The sequence below is a fragment of the Ctenocephalides felis genome, unplaced genomic scaffold (genome assembly GCF_003426905.1).
Source record: "Ctenocephalides felis isolate EL2017-DRISC unplaced genomic scaffold, ASM342690v1 CF-g0.4_SCAFFOLD_01886, whole genome shotgun sequence".
Taxonomy (NCBI): domain Eukaryota; kingdom Metazoa; phylum Arthropoda; class Insecta; order Siphonaptera; family Pulicidae; genus Ctenocephalides; species Ctenocephalides felis.
Window position 1 is genome coordinate 75,837,770 of NW_020538040.1, and position 16,136 is coordinate 75,853,905.

The 16,136-nt window shown below is 28.8% G+C and overlaps 1 protein-coding gene across 2 annotated transcripts; it reads left to right on the top strand.

The window, feature by feature from the left end:
* The first annotated feature begins 314 nt into the window (after nt 1–314).
* Nucleotides 315–14,664, top strand: LOC113377969. 2 transcript variants are annotated; one of them, XM_026618444.1, is made up of 7 exons: nt 315–447; nt 4,134–4,405; nt 8,121–8,252; nt 8,670–8,744; nt 9,400–9,672; nt 11,841–12,075; nt 14,359–14,664. In XM_026618444.1, the coding sequence occupies exons 1-7, from the start codon at nt 427–429 to the stop codon at nt 14,464–14,466; spliced, it is 1,116 nt and encodes a 371-aa protein (XP_026474229.1). In that variant the 5' UTR covers nt 315–426; the 3' UTR covers nt 14,467–14,664. The 2 variants fall into 2 exon arrangements, with proteins under 2 accessions (XP_026474229.1, XP_026474230.1); XM_026618445.1 differs by having other exon boundaries at nt 8,121–8,240.
* The last annotated feature ends 1,472 nt before the right edge of the window (nt 14,665–16,136 follow it).

Consider the following 16,136-nt stretch of genomic DNA (forward strand, 5'->3'; position numbering starts at 1 on the left):
CATTATTAAATAAATAATTAATTAAATTATAATAATAAAAATAATAATAATATGTTTTCGTATGATATATTTCAAAATATTCAAAAATAAATCAAAAAGAGACAAAAAATTAAATAAAATTCATTTATTTTGTTATCGCTACAATTCTTTAAAAAAAAATCATTAAAAATATTAAAATTTTCAAATTCAAATTTAGTATTTTCATAGGGTGATTACTCGAAATTTTTCTATAAATTGCAGGATTCATGTCAGAAAGATTAGACTAAAGAGTACAAGATGTATTCGTTACAAAGATACCGGTTCATACGCATTCACAGAGGCGATTCATACGATATGTTGCGTGTTGGCAGTATCAATCAAAAGTCCGAAGAATCAAGTTGTGTAACATACAAATCAGTGCTTTAGTGTACATGCGTTATTCTTGTGATGGATTTCAAATTTAAATTTGTGAGATTTGAGATATTAATTATAAATACATAATATATACGTGTAGATATATATATATATATATATATATATATATATATATATATTGAGTAAATTCAGAATATATTTAAAAATAGATATCGAAAAACTAGATATCGAAATCAATTCCAAAATATTTAGTGATGATGATATTTAAAATTTTGTTCAACTTTTGATGCACAATTTTACGATCTTGAAGAATAGTTTTCACGATGATGATCTATTGAAACCATGCCCTAGTGTTACTTAAAATGAGGTGTACTGTTATGCCTCACCTACTTCGCTGCATAAGTCATCTTATGAGTGTTGTCAATAGCTTTTTATAATATAAATATATATATATATATATATATATATTGATATATATTTTTATATCACTATATTTATATAATAAATTTGAATATTACTATTTGGGATAAAATTATGAATATTAAGGGCGTATTCCCGTATAGAAATTCCAAAAAAATCGTTGTTTCGTTTTGTTTTCATTTGTGCAAAGCCAATTAATCAATTAGTTTTGGAGATGCTTCCTTCTTTTTGACATAAACGAAACTTTAACCGCACTTTTCTCAAAACTGTATTTTTCAATAAGATGTCTACGAAATCTTGAATTTTTCTAGGCCGATTCACTTGAAATTCTCACAGGATGTCAACCCAACATTTCAATTTTTACTATTTTTAAATAATTCGAAAAACTAAAAAAAAGATATTTTTACTTAATTCTAGTATATGCCATTACGACATCATTCTAGATTCTAGATTAATAATCTTTTATTTTCATTTTTGGCCAATGTTTGTGATCATCCACTTCAAAAACTGATAATTTTTAAAATTATTAACATTTTTTTTACTTTTTCATGTACTCTTGTAATGTTGATAAATAAATTATAAAAAAATAAAAGTAAAAATAATTTATTGCCTTTTTCCTGATTTTTTAAATTTATTGCCAAAATGACTTAAAATTTATTCCTTTACACCAGAATACCCCCTTAAATATTTTGAAAAAAATAATACATTTTCACATTTTAACACATATCAGTAAGAAAATTGCGAAAAGTATGAAAATGTAATTTTATATCATAAAAAATGTCAAGAAAGAGCCAAATGTAAAAAAAATTGTGAAATTTGAAATATTTCTTACCCATTTTTTTAATGTTTGTCAATGTTGTGTAAAATTTCAGTAAAGCACTTTCTCATAGTTACAAATTTATATATATATATATATATATATATATATATATATATATATATATATATATATATAGACCTATTCTATCCTGAACATCGACAAATTTTTAGTCGCAATTAAAAATGTTTCATTCAAATGCTAATCCATGTCCAATCCATCGATTGGGCGTCCGTCCAGTTACAAATATTGCTGACAAAATTTTAGACAATTTTTGGCTTCATAATCATCGTTTTTTAATGAATTTGATATTTTTTTACTATCAATAATTATTTATACTATATTTATATTTTAAATATTTTTGTGAGTATTTCGTAGTTTAGCTAGATTTTTCGTCCTTAACGGATGGTAACTGATTTATATGGTTTGTGAAAATTCAAATACAATTAACAATTTGTCTAACATTAAGACAAATACCGTTGCAGTCCAATAAATATATATATGGCAATTGTTAACCCAGTTAATTTTTATAAGGCTTGCCAAAAATAGACCTCCACACCTATTGTTTGTTCATATATGTTATTGGTAAATACGGAACTGACTGCAAGTTGAAGGTTTTGTTATAACACCGTGCATAAGTAATAATTTTTGTATAACAAAAAGGCTGCACCACATAGATATTTGCGATGTGCCTCTGTGTGTTGGCCATTATCAATCAAAAGGAATAACTGTATATTGTTCCAAATATTTTTCACATAAATGTTATCTTTATTCTAAATTACGATGCAGTTGATACTGTTTTCGTTGTTTAATGCATTATAACAAACCGAGTTCATTCGATGAAGGAGATTGGATTTCATTTCAGATGAGTATTTTCTCAGCATTAAAAATATTAGAATTTTTATTTACCTGGTGTGAAAATTTGGATATATAAATTGTTGTCTCTGTTATTCTTAAATAATTGTTCAAATGGAAGACGAGTGCCGAGAGTTAAATCAATTGCTGCAAATTTGCTTTTACGGTTTTGTCAAAAATATGTCAATTTGTCCATAATACGACACATTCATCAACTCTCTTTAGCTCCAAATTAATCACTATATTATAAATATATAAATTTATAAAGAACACTAACCTTTTAAGAAAATTGTTTATGCTAAATCTTCAGCGAATAAATTCGTCCCGCATTTTTATGATAGCGTCATTATTTCAGAGGAAAATAATTTCAAGTAGTGGAATAAAATAGGTGTAATATTTGTAAAATAATTAATAATTTTCTAGGATAAAGCAGAATATGCGATTTTAACATCATTTGACTCAAAAGGGTAATCTGGGCTAGAGGCATAAATTTTGCGCGTTAAAATATTTTTATTTTAATTATTTTTTACAAGTTGTTAAATAATGTTTTGATAATACATAAAAAAATAGTCAAAAAGTTTTAATTCTAGTGGGTGTGAAAATGGGGGTCTCAAAAAATGGCCACCTGATCATACCCATGATTATATAGCACTCCCAATAATCTGAAGAAAAAAAATATCCAGAATAATGTCGCTATCGTATGAATTACGGACAAGTTAATAAAAATGTTTTATACAAAATATCGACTGTCTGAAAATTTTTTTGCAATTTTTTTGATATCCTAGATTTTTTTAATAAAAGTAGTAAAAATCAGAATTTGGGAATAAGCATAGTTCATACCGAGTCTTTAAAGTAAAAGTCTATAAAGTCTGAAAGAAGTCTATGGAGAAGACGCAAAAATTGGAATGTAAAATGTCCAAGTAAATCGTTCCAGTACAAGTTGAGAAATCATGGGTATTGTATCGAAAAAGACAGTTTCTAATAAAAGTCTTTAAAAGTTTTGCGGAGAAAGGGAGTAGAGAAGGATTATCATGGTCAAATAGCTATCTGTGAAAATAATTCAGCTTTTGAAAAATCCTCTAGTACGCATATTCTTGAATAGTTAAACTTTGGAAATATAAAACAAACGAATTCGATTTCTTTCTTATTCTAGAGCAGAATACACTCTAAATCTAATTATTTTAATCGCGTTAGAATCGACGGCGGTTTCACTTTACTTCGACGCAGGAAAAATACACTTGCAAAATATATTTTTAGTATAATAATATTTGGTGTAAAAAATTAGCCTTGTTTCTATTAAGAGGATGGTTTTGGACCGTGTAATAATTTCAAACTGCTATATTGGTCTATGTATTGTAATATTTTAACATTCGCACAGTTCACTTTTCTGACTTTTGTGAATGTTTTTAATTATAACTTAAAAATATAAAACTTAAATTTATTGATAACGTTATTATAATTTAAATAAAAGCGTCAATTTTTGATATAATTAAAAAATGCAAATGTATAATATAATACAACAATGAATTTAAAATGTTATTGTCACATAACTCCAGCATAATTTTATAACAAGTGTTGAAATATTGTGCATCAACAATTTGAACAGGAGTAAAATTGCATAAATTCATTATCCAATTGAATTTAGTTTGATTCATACTTCAATGTCATATATGAATTTTGTCTTCAGGTTGTTTTTGCACTATGCCTCTGCTCCGGCTTTTGCACAAAAGTGGACGACGATAACGAACCCCCTGCCGGCTACTATGCGTTCGTCGAGTCGCCCCAAGCGCAGCCTCCGGGCGTTCGGCCGCCGCCCTACACTCACGCCGACGAAGACTGCCGGGACGCGGGCAACACGAAGCCCTTCGTCAGCGCCCACAATCTATGCGGGGACCTGAACAAGGGCGTCATTCCGAGGAATCCTATGCACAAGAACGTTATGGGGGATCCTTATCCATTGTAAGACTTTAGAAGTTGATTTACTTTTTTATTACAAAAATTGGCAGTATTTAACCCTCCGTCGGTCGGATATATATTTACCTTCGAACGGTCGGAGTAGTCTGGCTGAACCACACATTTGTTCGTCCTGATTTTTTCATTGATCGACAGTTTATGACATTTTAAGAAAAGTCCAGAAATTTCAAGTCAATAGGCTTACTTAAAGTATTTTTTTTTTAAATTGAAGTCGAAAAAAGTCTGGCCAGACCACTCCGACTTCCCGTAGTTAAGTTATAGTAATCGCAAAAACAGTTGAAAATGAACATTTTCATAATTCTTTATTTTTCAAAATTTTCTAAACATTCTGGTATACCTTAGAAAGATGGATGTATGTGTATGTGCATGTGCGTGTGTGTGTGCGGATACAAATTTTTGTCGACGATTTCGAGAATACGGATCAACCGATTTGAATGATTCAAAAAACATTCGATTTCTATTGATAAGGAGACGTGCTGATTTTTTTGGCAAAGGCAGGTGCAGAAGTTGCGAAGATACGGAGCAAAAAGTGCCTATAATAGTAACTCCATTTTTGAGAGAACGGATCGTCCGATTTCAATAATTAAAAATCATTTTACTTGTATTGATAAATTTTTCAAAATTTCAAGAAAATTTAAAGATCTTCTGAAACTTTTAATTTTTGGTACAGCACCAGCAATTTGCCTAAATCACGATGCCCTGGATCATCAGTTTTATTTTTTATTAGCTTCATTTAACTTAAAAAGTGATTTTTAAATAGGATGATTGCTGGAAACATCTAATCTAAATAGTCTCTAGAAGACTTTTCTTTTCTCTCATATGTAAGCAGATAACTCCAAACTTAAAACTGCAAGACGATTATTTGCTAAATTAATCTGAAAACGAAATTTCAGAAATTATTCTAGCATATCAAATATTCTCTTTTGTCTTATAGTTAGAAGAAAAAAAACAATATCGTATCAACGAATCTTATTATCGTTTCGTCAAATTTTATCTAATTGCAAGCTGGATTCTATCAAGGTCCTGATTGGCAAATAATTATGTAAAGCAGGATAAATTCAAATAATTATTAAAGCAGAACTTTTTATCATAATTGTTAATTTTTTAATTACAATTTTTACTCATTCTAAGTTAAATTATTTTAAAGTAATTCAACAGGAACGCTGATTACTTGTGCATATTATTTTTTATAGATATTATTATTATGAAACTGTAAATCTGTGCGGTATTTGAATGTTGTACAAATTGTACAACCAGCTATTAGGTATTCACTTCAACAGCATTTTTTACTTGTTATTACTATTCACTTCAACAACATTTTTGTATTATGATAATTTTAATGACACGAGGCTCATTTAAGAATTTGTTCTCATATAAATTACATTGGCCTAGTTGGTCGTGGAATTTTTATGAATATAACAGATTTAAGATAATAATAATAGCTGTAAAGAGGACGGATAAATTGTCAGAAGTGGCAGTGGACTATATATACATATACATATACATATTTCATCTTTACATCTTCATTTCATTCTTTACTATACTCGTACTATATAATTTTTCTTTTTGACTGACTCTTCTTCATTATCATTCTTCTAACTTCTAATTTTTCCTCATTCATCTTTTATTTTTGAGTGTTCTAATACTTTTGTTTCTTATTCCTAATTCAACTCAACTATTCGAATTCTGTAATTTTTAATTTAACAGTTCAAATTTTTTATGCCGATGCCTGGATTCGAACCGAGTACCCCTAGCGTTTTTGGCTGAGCGATATAATAATTCCTTGTGTAATTTTTGTTCAACTTTTCAAATTCCTGAAATCACTATATATGTATGAATGTGGGTGTGTGTGCGTGCATTGGTGTAATTGTTTAAATCCTCGACAATCCCATATTTATCAAGTCGAGCGATTCAAGTAAATCGATTCAGATGACATATTTGCTTTGAGCATAACAGTCGTATACCTGACCATCTCTTTGTGTGGAATATACCGTTGCCAAGAGGCCATTGAACTGATCATAGCGGACACCACTAACTGTACCGATGTATCTCACACATTTAAAAAAATGAATTCTTGTTTTTCCAATAATGTATCAATTTTTATTTCATTCTAATCTTTCCGACAAATACATACACATTCACATTGGAACGCATAATTCATTCGCTGGATGAAAAATGTTTAAATGGAATTTGGGTCTTATGTGTCTTAAAGCACGATGCAATGTATCACTTTTTTCAGCAATTTGCCTTAAGTTAAGACTATGATTTAAAATTTTTTTTTTGATTTCTAAAAAATTTTGAAAACATTTGAATTTTTTAAAAGCGATTGCGCTGCGAAGCTATTTTAGAGACGGCATATCGAAGCAGTCTAACGGTTGAACATTAACTTCTTGATACAGAACCCATAAAAATATAAACAAAATTTGTGCTTAAAATTAAAAGTTCTATAAAATATCTGATAATTTTATGCGCATATGTCTAATGATCATTTTTCGCCGCCAAATGACGGCGAAATTTTATTGTAATTTGTAATTTTATTGTATTATTGTATTGTAATTTTATTGTAATTGTTGTTGTAATGGGCCGAAAATCGAAATTGAAAATTTTTACATTTCTCGACGTTTTGAAGGTTTCTGAACATTTTGGCATACCTCAAAAAAATGGATGTGTGTGTGTGTATGTATGTATGGATACAAGTTTCCAGTCACGATTTCGGGCGCACGGATCAACCGATTGCAATGGTTCAAAAAACATTCGATTCCTATTGAAAGGGAGATGAGCTGATTAGTTTTTGGCAAATGCAGTGGCACAAAAAACAATTTTTTTGTATATCGAAAATAATTCATATTTTATTTTTAATTCTGACTATAGTTCTAATATACTTTAAACAAATAATTTCAACTTTGCAATTCAGTTTATATAATTCTTATAAATATAAGGCAATGTTACAATATTATTAATAATTAATAATATTTATTATTAATATATATTATTAATAATCTATTTGAAAACATTCAAAATTTCTCGAACATTTTGTTACGGCACGGGAAGTTCCAGCAATTTGCCTTAAGGCACGATGCCATACACCCCACTAGTTAACTTTTTTATTGAAACTCCAAAACCGCTAGACCCACCTTCTCAAAAATTTGATCGATTGCTCAGTACGTCAATAGAAGTAAAATGTTTTTGAATTATTCAAATCGAACGCTTCATTCTTTCTCAACACTGAATTGCCATTTTTGACACTTTTTGCCAAAACGGCTGTACTTGTCTTCACCAAGCACGTCTACCTATCAATAAGAATCGAATGTTTTTGTAATCATTCAAATCGGTTGATCTGTGCTCTCAAAATAATCGAAAAAAATTTGTATCCGCACATACATACATACATACTACTCTCTCTCTCTTATAGACACACACCCACGCACATACATCCATGTTCAGAAGACTTGGAAACGTAAAGATATGCAAAAATTTTATTTTAGTTTTTTTGCGATTACTATAATATAACTCACCCCGTACTTATTTATCTCTGACTCACCCTACGGAAAGTTAAAAAAGAAAATCGTCGGTTTGTTTTCTGGTAAAAAATATCAAACATAAAGACAATTATTTGGTTGCTTTATTAATTAAGGAAAACAAAAAAATATAACAAAACCAACTCCGAATAAATTTTAAATATATATATATATGTTTTCAGCGAGTTAATAAGAAACCAAACGCTGAGATTTCTCTCGCGAACTTTGCCAATTTTGAAAGCAGATGAGTTACTACCCAAGATAACGCAAATGCAAGAATCTGAAGAGCCACTGGAACCTGAGTATGATAATGAGTGAATATACCTATTTACATACTACTTTATATATAATAAAATTATTTTATTCCACAATTAGTTTTCACAATAGTTTTAAATATATTGAATAAACTTTATTTTTGTTCTAAATCTCAACATCAAATCTCAACATAAAATGATTTTGAATGCCAATAGTAGCAATATTAAAGAGAATTGTGATTATGCAAATTAATAAAATTATTTGATTTTGGAATTTTATTATTATGAAATGTCCTTAAACAAAGGGTAAACGCAAGGGATCGTGTTACTTAGTCTTAATTAAGTATGGAACAACAAAGTATCTAAGAACTAGCAGTAATTCTAGGAATATTATTTTTTAAATAAATGATATATATATATATATATATATATATATATACATTATTTTATTAAACTAATAGTTCTTGATATTCACAGAATCACGCATGGACCAATAAATCGTTCAGCGAAAAACATACGAGAACCAAAAAAATTCTGCGATGGTGGCGGAGTGTAAGTTATCTTATTAGACACATCAATAATTATAAAATAAGTAATAAGAATATTTTCAATATGCCTTTATGTATTTTATAAAATATGTAGATATTGATAAATTTAGTATTTTATTTGACAAGTTTCAAATTTCAGTGTTTTAATTGAGCTTTCGTTTCAATTTTATAGTATATAAATGTTTAACCCTTTTTACTGCATTTTGTTTTAGTCTTTGTCCCAAATATATGATTTTATTACATTTTCTTTCGCCTAAAAAGAAATCGCAAAAATATACGTTTTTTGGCTGCTACAGTGGTGTTACCCCAAGGCTAGTTGCATGAACTTGCATGAACATACTTAATAAAAATTAAGATTTGGCTATTTATATAATAATTTCTACTGTATATTCCGAAAAATGTGTTTACTTTTCATCGAAAACTATTCTTGCTTAGTTACACCTACATGTATAATATTTCTTTGAACTTAATACGTTTTTAGTTTAATACCTATCTAAAATATGCATATATTAACAAAGAAGTTAAATGTAGTAATATTTTTCGATCGTGTAAAGTAAACCTACATTTTTCATTAATAAGAAATATACTTGTCAATCGACCCAATTAACTGATTAAAAATATGGTCGTCTGCATTATTTTAATCTAATCCATTATTACAGATTCTGTGCCTTATACCGTGCAATCCAAGGTGAACCGGCCTCCAGAGGATCCATACTGGTCGAACGGCGCGATGAACCAGTACATGACGCTGCAAGTGGTGCCGGAGCTTCGGTGCGATACGAGGGTCCTCCGACGCCCTGCCCGGCCAAGGTCGAATACGCTACACCTGTTTTTGCCAAAAACTACCAGGGCGCTTGGCGATATGTTGTGCAGATACCATACGAGGGTTATTTCACTCAAACTGTTGAAATTACTAAATGCCTACAAGCAAGGTCAGAAATAAAACTTTGATATTTTTTTATTGATTAAGCGATACAGACAAAATGACATAGTAGAGGAGACTGAGTACGGTTTTTCCAGGTCACGGTAGTGACAGTCGTCATAACAGATAAACTATACTGATTTTAAGATAGGGTCCAAAGAGAGAAAGATCAAGTATGTTTGTTCGAACAAGTTTACATTATTGCATTGAGTCAGCGACTTACATTAACATGATCTGTAGACCGAATTACTTTTAAAGAGCCAAAAGTAAATTTTCGTATCCGATTTCTCTTAATATTAACTATTATTCGTGTACAGATAGATCACTTTGTTTGTTATTTTGCTATAAGTTGAACATTAGTAGTTAATTACCAGACATGTATACGTTGAGACATGTATTTTTACCCTTGAAATTGGGTAAAATTTAAACAGAATTAAAAAACTATAACGTAACTAAAACAAAATACGAAAGAGAAAGGAAAAGAAAAATTCAATACAAGAAAACAAAAGATTTCACAAAGATTTCTTGTTTAAAAAAATATGTTTTATTTTTTGTTGTATTCATAAACTTTGTTTAAACAAGTATGTTGTGTTGTGTTACATATTTCTGACAATAGTCGTAATAAGAGTTTTTGGTGTATATAGCTATTGTTTTTTAAACTATTTTCCGCCTCTCGGGCGTGTACGGTTGTGACACTCGCCCTTCTCTTACGTCATTTGATTTTATGACATCGTATTTAAGGACATTTTTTTAGTTTTTTTTGTAGATAAATGTTCAAATTAACATTTAATTTATTTTTCTCCCAGCTTGCTGGTGAATTAAAAATTGTTGCTGGCCTAAAATGCTCATAGGACATAAGTTCTGATTGCTTGAAGAAAAGAATTCAATACATTTTTATTATTTTTTTATTATTAATATTTACGTACCGCATATAGATCCGTCAATAATAAATTAAAATAATAATAATACTGCGCTTCTTAACCAGGGGCGTAGCGTGCTTTGGCGGGGCCTCGTATCGAAATTTGTTTGGGGGCTCCCTCAAGAAGAAATTTTTTTTTCACAAAATATAGAAATACATAATATTAAAAGAATATTTATTTATCATTTTAATTATTTATCTATCTAACTTTCTCTAATTTTGTGAATTTTTCACAAATGATTTCAGATATATTTTCACTTTCTTCAAACGTTTATTACTTCTCGATTTCAAAAAGACAAATGTTACTATTTACGTCGCAAAGGTTTTAAAATCTTTGTTTGGTTTGTGAAATTAATATAAGCAAACAGCAATTAAAATAAGACTACGGGTCTAAAATTCTCTCATCGTGTGATAATAACGCGTCATAATCTTTTGTACTTTGTTCTTTAAAATAGTTATTGCAATACATCTATTTTGCAAAATATTTGTACATCTTCAACAAACTATTTCAATAAATTTTCATATGTTAATTCGCACAGTCTATTCAAAAGATTACTTAATAAATTACTAGTTTTTTGTAAGTCATTACTGGCGAGTTGTAAAGTTTCAGAACAGAAACTTATATTTTAAAACAGTGAAGAAAGAAATCTAAAAATGATTTAGTTGATCATATTTATTAAAATCTAACTATTAAACTGACGCGTCATGCAGACAATCCAAGTAGTAACAACAACAAAGAAAAAACTATATAAATATAAATATAGAAATTCTAAATTCCAATTTTTGACGAAGAATGTATAATCTAAATTAGTTTTATAGATTAAATTTTTTGAAAAATTGTAGTTTTGCTTTCTGCTTGCGCTCGTTGGGGGCCCCCTTGGCTCGGCTGATACGGCGGTAGTTACGCCCCTGTTCTTAACTCTTATACAAAATAATATGTGTCTTATGCATGCGTTAACAATGTAATGTATGTATAACTATTTGTATTGCAAACTTTGAATTAGTAATGTATTCAGAAGTAGCTTGTTGCTGCTTTTTGTAAATGTCAAATGAATCGATATATTCTATTTATTGATACAAATGTGAAGTACTAAATTTAAACAATTTTATATGATTGAATGAAGTTGATAAAATTGCGTAAAAACCATCCAAACTGTTTTCTAAAAAATAAGCTAAAAAGGTCATATTTTCTGCTAGTTTGATGTATATATCTTTGTTCGTGCATTAGTTTTATTAATTCTTATTGTTTTCCCACTTAGGTGTCACTATTTAGACGGAGGATGTTTGAGCTCTCCGCGCTGGGTCAGTTTGCTAGTTGCGGAAATCTTCTATCCCCAAAATGAAGAACCTTTAAGTGCGACCACGTCTACTCCGCCAGTTCAAGACTTCCAAGCCTACCAACAATATCTGCAGAAACGGGCAGTAGGAAATCAAGAGAGTGCTAATGCAAAGCAAACTCATTGCGATGGCCAAGATGAAATTGGATGCTTTCAAGTAATCGATAGTTATTATTTTATTTTATTATTTAGAAAAATATAAGACATCTATAGTATGCTGTGCTGTTGAGCTATACGCGATTTTCAGTCATGAGATAATCAAGTCATAATTGATAATGTCTTTATTCAAATACTATTCAAAAACTTAATACAATTTTTCGAATGTTAACAAATTATATAACAATTGCTATACAACACATACTCACACACACATATATATATATATATATATGTGTGTGTGTGTGTGTGTGCGCATATTAGGTTGGCAACTAAGTAAGCGCGAAGTTTTGTTAGATAATCAAAAACATTTTTTGATTTATCTTTCAAGCAGCATCATTATCCCAGTTTCATAAAACTTCTGGTTTTTATTAGCATTTCATTTTTACCCATTCAAGGAGTCTTGTAAAGATCAAAACAAAAAGTAGTCAGAAGGTGCAAGATCAGGACTGGTGAATGTGGGAAAACATCCCAACCAAGCTCCAATACTTTTTGCCGAGCATCGAAAGATATGTGTTGTGCCAATAAAGAAATAATTTACCAATTGCGTTGTTTAATTTTGTTAGTTTTTCCATGTAAAAGAATTGATCATTCGTTTGCCTGGTAAGAGTAGAATTCCTTTGTATTCAATGGAAGCAACTTCAATTCTGAGCATTTTTCATTTTTGAGAGAAAAATCATCAGAACAAAATTTGGCAAACCATATTTGACACTGCAGTTTTTTTATGGTTTCGTCATCATAAACAGCTTATATTTTTTGTGAGTTTAAGATGCCGTAAGCGATCAAAAAGCTTTTTTTTACTTGTAGACATCTAAATTGGCTACTAACCATTAACAAAGGTATTTTACATTTGGACTTTCACATTTGGACGTCAGCAAACCTAAAAATTCAATTGAAACCATCTAGATTGGAGACCACTCTTACTAAGTTGCCATCCTAATATACATATGTATATATACATACGTGACAACTGCAAATCCTTAATGGACGTTGTTTAACTTGTTTAGCTTGCACCCGTTGTTTGCCGGACATCTTTTTGATGCACCTTGGGATTCTAAAACTAAACTAGTGGGGCGCATGGCATCGTGCCTTAAGGCAAATTGCTGAAACTTCCCGTACCGTAATTATACATTCGAGGAATGAAAATAATCATTGATTGTTTTGAAGATTTTCAAATAGATTATTTATTGTAAATACCTACTGTAAATTTATAAGTGCTTTTTAAATTGGGCGATGAGCGTATTTTATAAAGTTATGTGTACGTTTACAAGAGCCCATTTTTTTAAATTAGATTTTTTTGTTATTAAATTTTTTTGTTAAATGTCGAGGACATTTGTTTGAACCATATAAAAAAACTTCAAAATTAAAAATCTTGGTGCGGAACCCAAAAAAGTTCACACAAAATGGGTACACATTATTAAAATATCTGATAATTTGATGTGTATATGTCCAATAAACATTTTTGACCGCCAAATGGCAATTTTTTAACTAATTTTTATTGAGAGTCCATAACCGCTAGACCTGCCTTTCCAAAAATTTGACCAGTTGTTCATTGCGTCAATACAAGTAAAATGTTTTTTGAATTATTAAAATCGGACGCTCAGTTCTCTTAAAAACTGAGTTACCGTTTTTGGAACTTTTTGCCACGTATCTTCGGAACGGCTAGACCTGCCTTTGCCAAAAACTAATCAGCACGTCTCCTTATCAATACAATTCGAATGTTTTTTTAATTATTCAAATCGGTTGATCGGTGTTCTCGATTTCGTCGACGAAAATTTGTATCCGCACACACACACGCACACACACGTACACACACGCACACATACATCCATTTTTTTTAAGGTATGCCAGAATATTCAGCAACCTTTGAAACGTAAAGATATATAAAAAAAAATATTTTCGTTTTTTTTTACATGCAATTACTTGACCCTAATTAAGTACATAATGAATAAAACTAGAAATAATTCACGTTATATTTATGGCATAATTAATTCAATTTTCAAATCACAATTAATTTGTTACTTATTTAAACAATGTTAATCATGTTTTAAATTATCGATATAAACTAACGTGACTTATGGGTATATTTAATTATTAAACCACAAAATTATTATTATTTTTATAACTGCCTTTTTAAAAAACTCATCGGTTTTATTCGAGATGAAAATGACTATGAAACAATAAATTATATACATATATATATATATATATATATATATATATTTCAAATAAATTTTTTATTATGAATTATAACATTTTAAGAACTTGAACATATTAATTTCAGGTTAGATTATATTACGACTGGTTTTTGATTCCTGGATCATGTAAATGCTGGAGACCAGATTATTTCACTCGCTACATGAGAAAGAAGAATAATGGAGCAGATTTGTAGGCTTAAGTATATATTAGGTAATTATAATAGAATTTTGTTGATTGATTAAATCGGCTTTGCCTTGTTAATGTTTTGGTAGAGTATTGGCAGAATATGTTTGGTACAAATTTTGAAATTCATAATATAAAGGTATATTTATGAGTGTTGTTTCATCGTTGTATTTGTTGTTCATATGAATGGAATAATTTTTATAATTTATTGGACCATTTTTTAATCATTTTTGATGTATACTTACATGTATAAAATTATATTTTTATGAGCACCAGATCAACAAACTTCTACCAATAATAAATTACCTTGGCAGAACGGATTTATTCAATATTTTGTATTAGTGAATTTTAAATATACCAGTATTCAACAAAATGTAGAATAATCGGTCATATATTCAATAATTTCAAACTGCAGAATAAAATTAATATTTTTCAAAATTTGCATACGATATCATAGGATACAAAATTGTTGATTTTGCATGATTTTGATTTAAAATATGAATTTTTATTCGAAACTGTTTCAATTACATATTTTGTTAATGTTTTTTATATTGCATAGAGTTTTATAGGATGCAAGATATATGTCGAATAATTACATTTTACTTAATTTACTTTAAATATCAAAGTTTTGAATTAATATATTCATATTTATCGTGCTTTATGTTCAAGCTTTATTAATTTTATTTATAATTCATATTTATTAATAGTTTCATTTAGGAATAGTGATATGGTTCTTATTATTAACTATATTATATTTGTAAATACGAATGTGTGATGAACTACTTAATATATTATTATTATTATATACAATTTGCTGTTTCTGTTTAATGATTATTTTTCCAATTTTTATAGTTTATATCTCTTTTTTTTGTTGTTTATGAATTTATATAATTTTATATTTCTGGTCAATGGTAAATTTCTTGTAATAAAAATGCTGTTATAAAATTGAAGTAGATGCCAAACTAATTATGAAACGCTTGTTTGATGTTAATTTATTCACGGATTTTCTCAATTCAAGATTTTTTAAATGTTTTAAGAAAAAATATTTAGTAAAAAATCTCCGAAGATTAAATATATATATATATATATATATATATATATATATATATATATATATAATAGCTACATGAGTATGTAACAGCATTGCCTCCAAAATTCTATTTTTACTTGAGTTCATATTTGAGATAATATAAAATTGATAATATGTAAAAATCTGGTATCACACTGCTTAATACCGAGGTGGGTAAGATTCGAATAAAATGCAGGACTAGGAATTGCCCATGTTTTTTTATATTTTTAGTTTTAGTTAAATATTTCTACCGATTTTTTCAGTCTTTAATATATACAACAGCAGTAATTCTAACACAGAAAAACCATTGTGCTAATAAGGATGGCTTTAATAATTTGTGTTTCTATGTGTATTGAAGAAAGTTCAAATATAATTTAAATATAGTGCGAAGATTTTTACTTCTTATCTCGTTTAATTCCCCTGATAAAATTGCAGACAGATGGATAACACTTGCAGGACAATATGAACCTTTGATAAACCAAAAATTCTCAAAATTAACTATTGTACATACACATACATACATCTTATCTTTCTTTGAATAAAATTAAGCGACTTTTGAAATATAATTAATTGATTGATGTCCCTAATATCTATTGTCTTAAAAAACCGTA

Coding starts and splice junctions, on each gene's coding strand:
- LOC113377969 (XM_026618444.1), top strand. CDS start 427: ATGGATTTCAAATTTAAATTT. Junction 448..4,133: donor TGGATTTCAAATTTAAATTT/GTGAGATTTGAG, acceptor TTTTGTCTTCAG/GTTGTTTTTGCACTATGCCT. Junction 9,673..11,840: donor ACTAAATGCCTACAAGCAAG/GTCAGAAATAAA, acceptor TTTCCCACTTAG/GTGTCACTATTTAGACGGAG.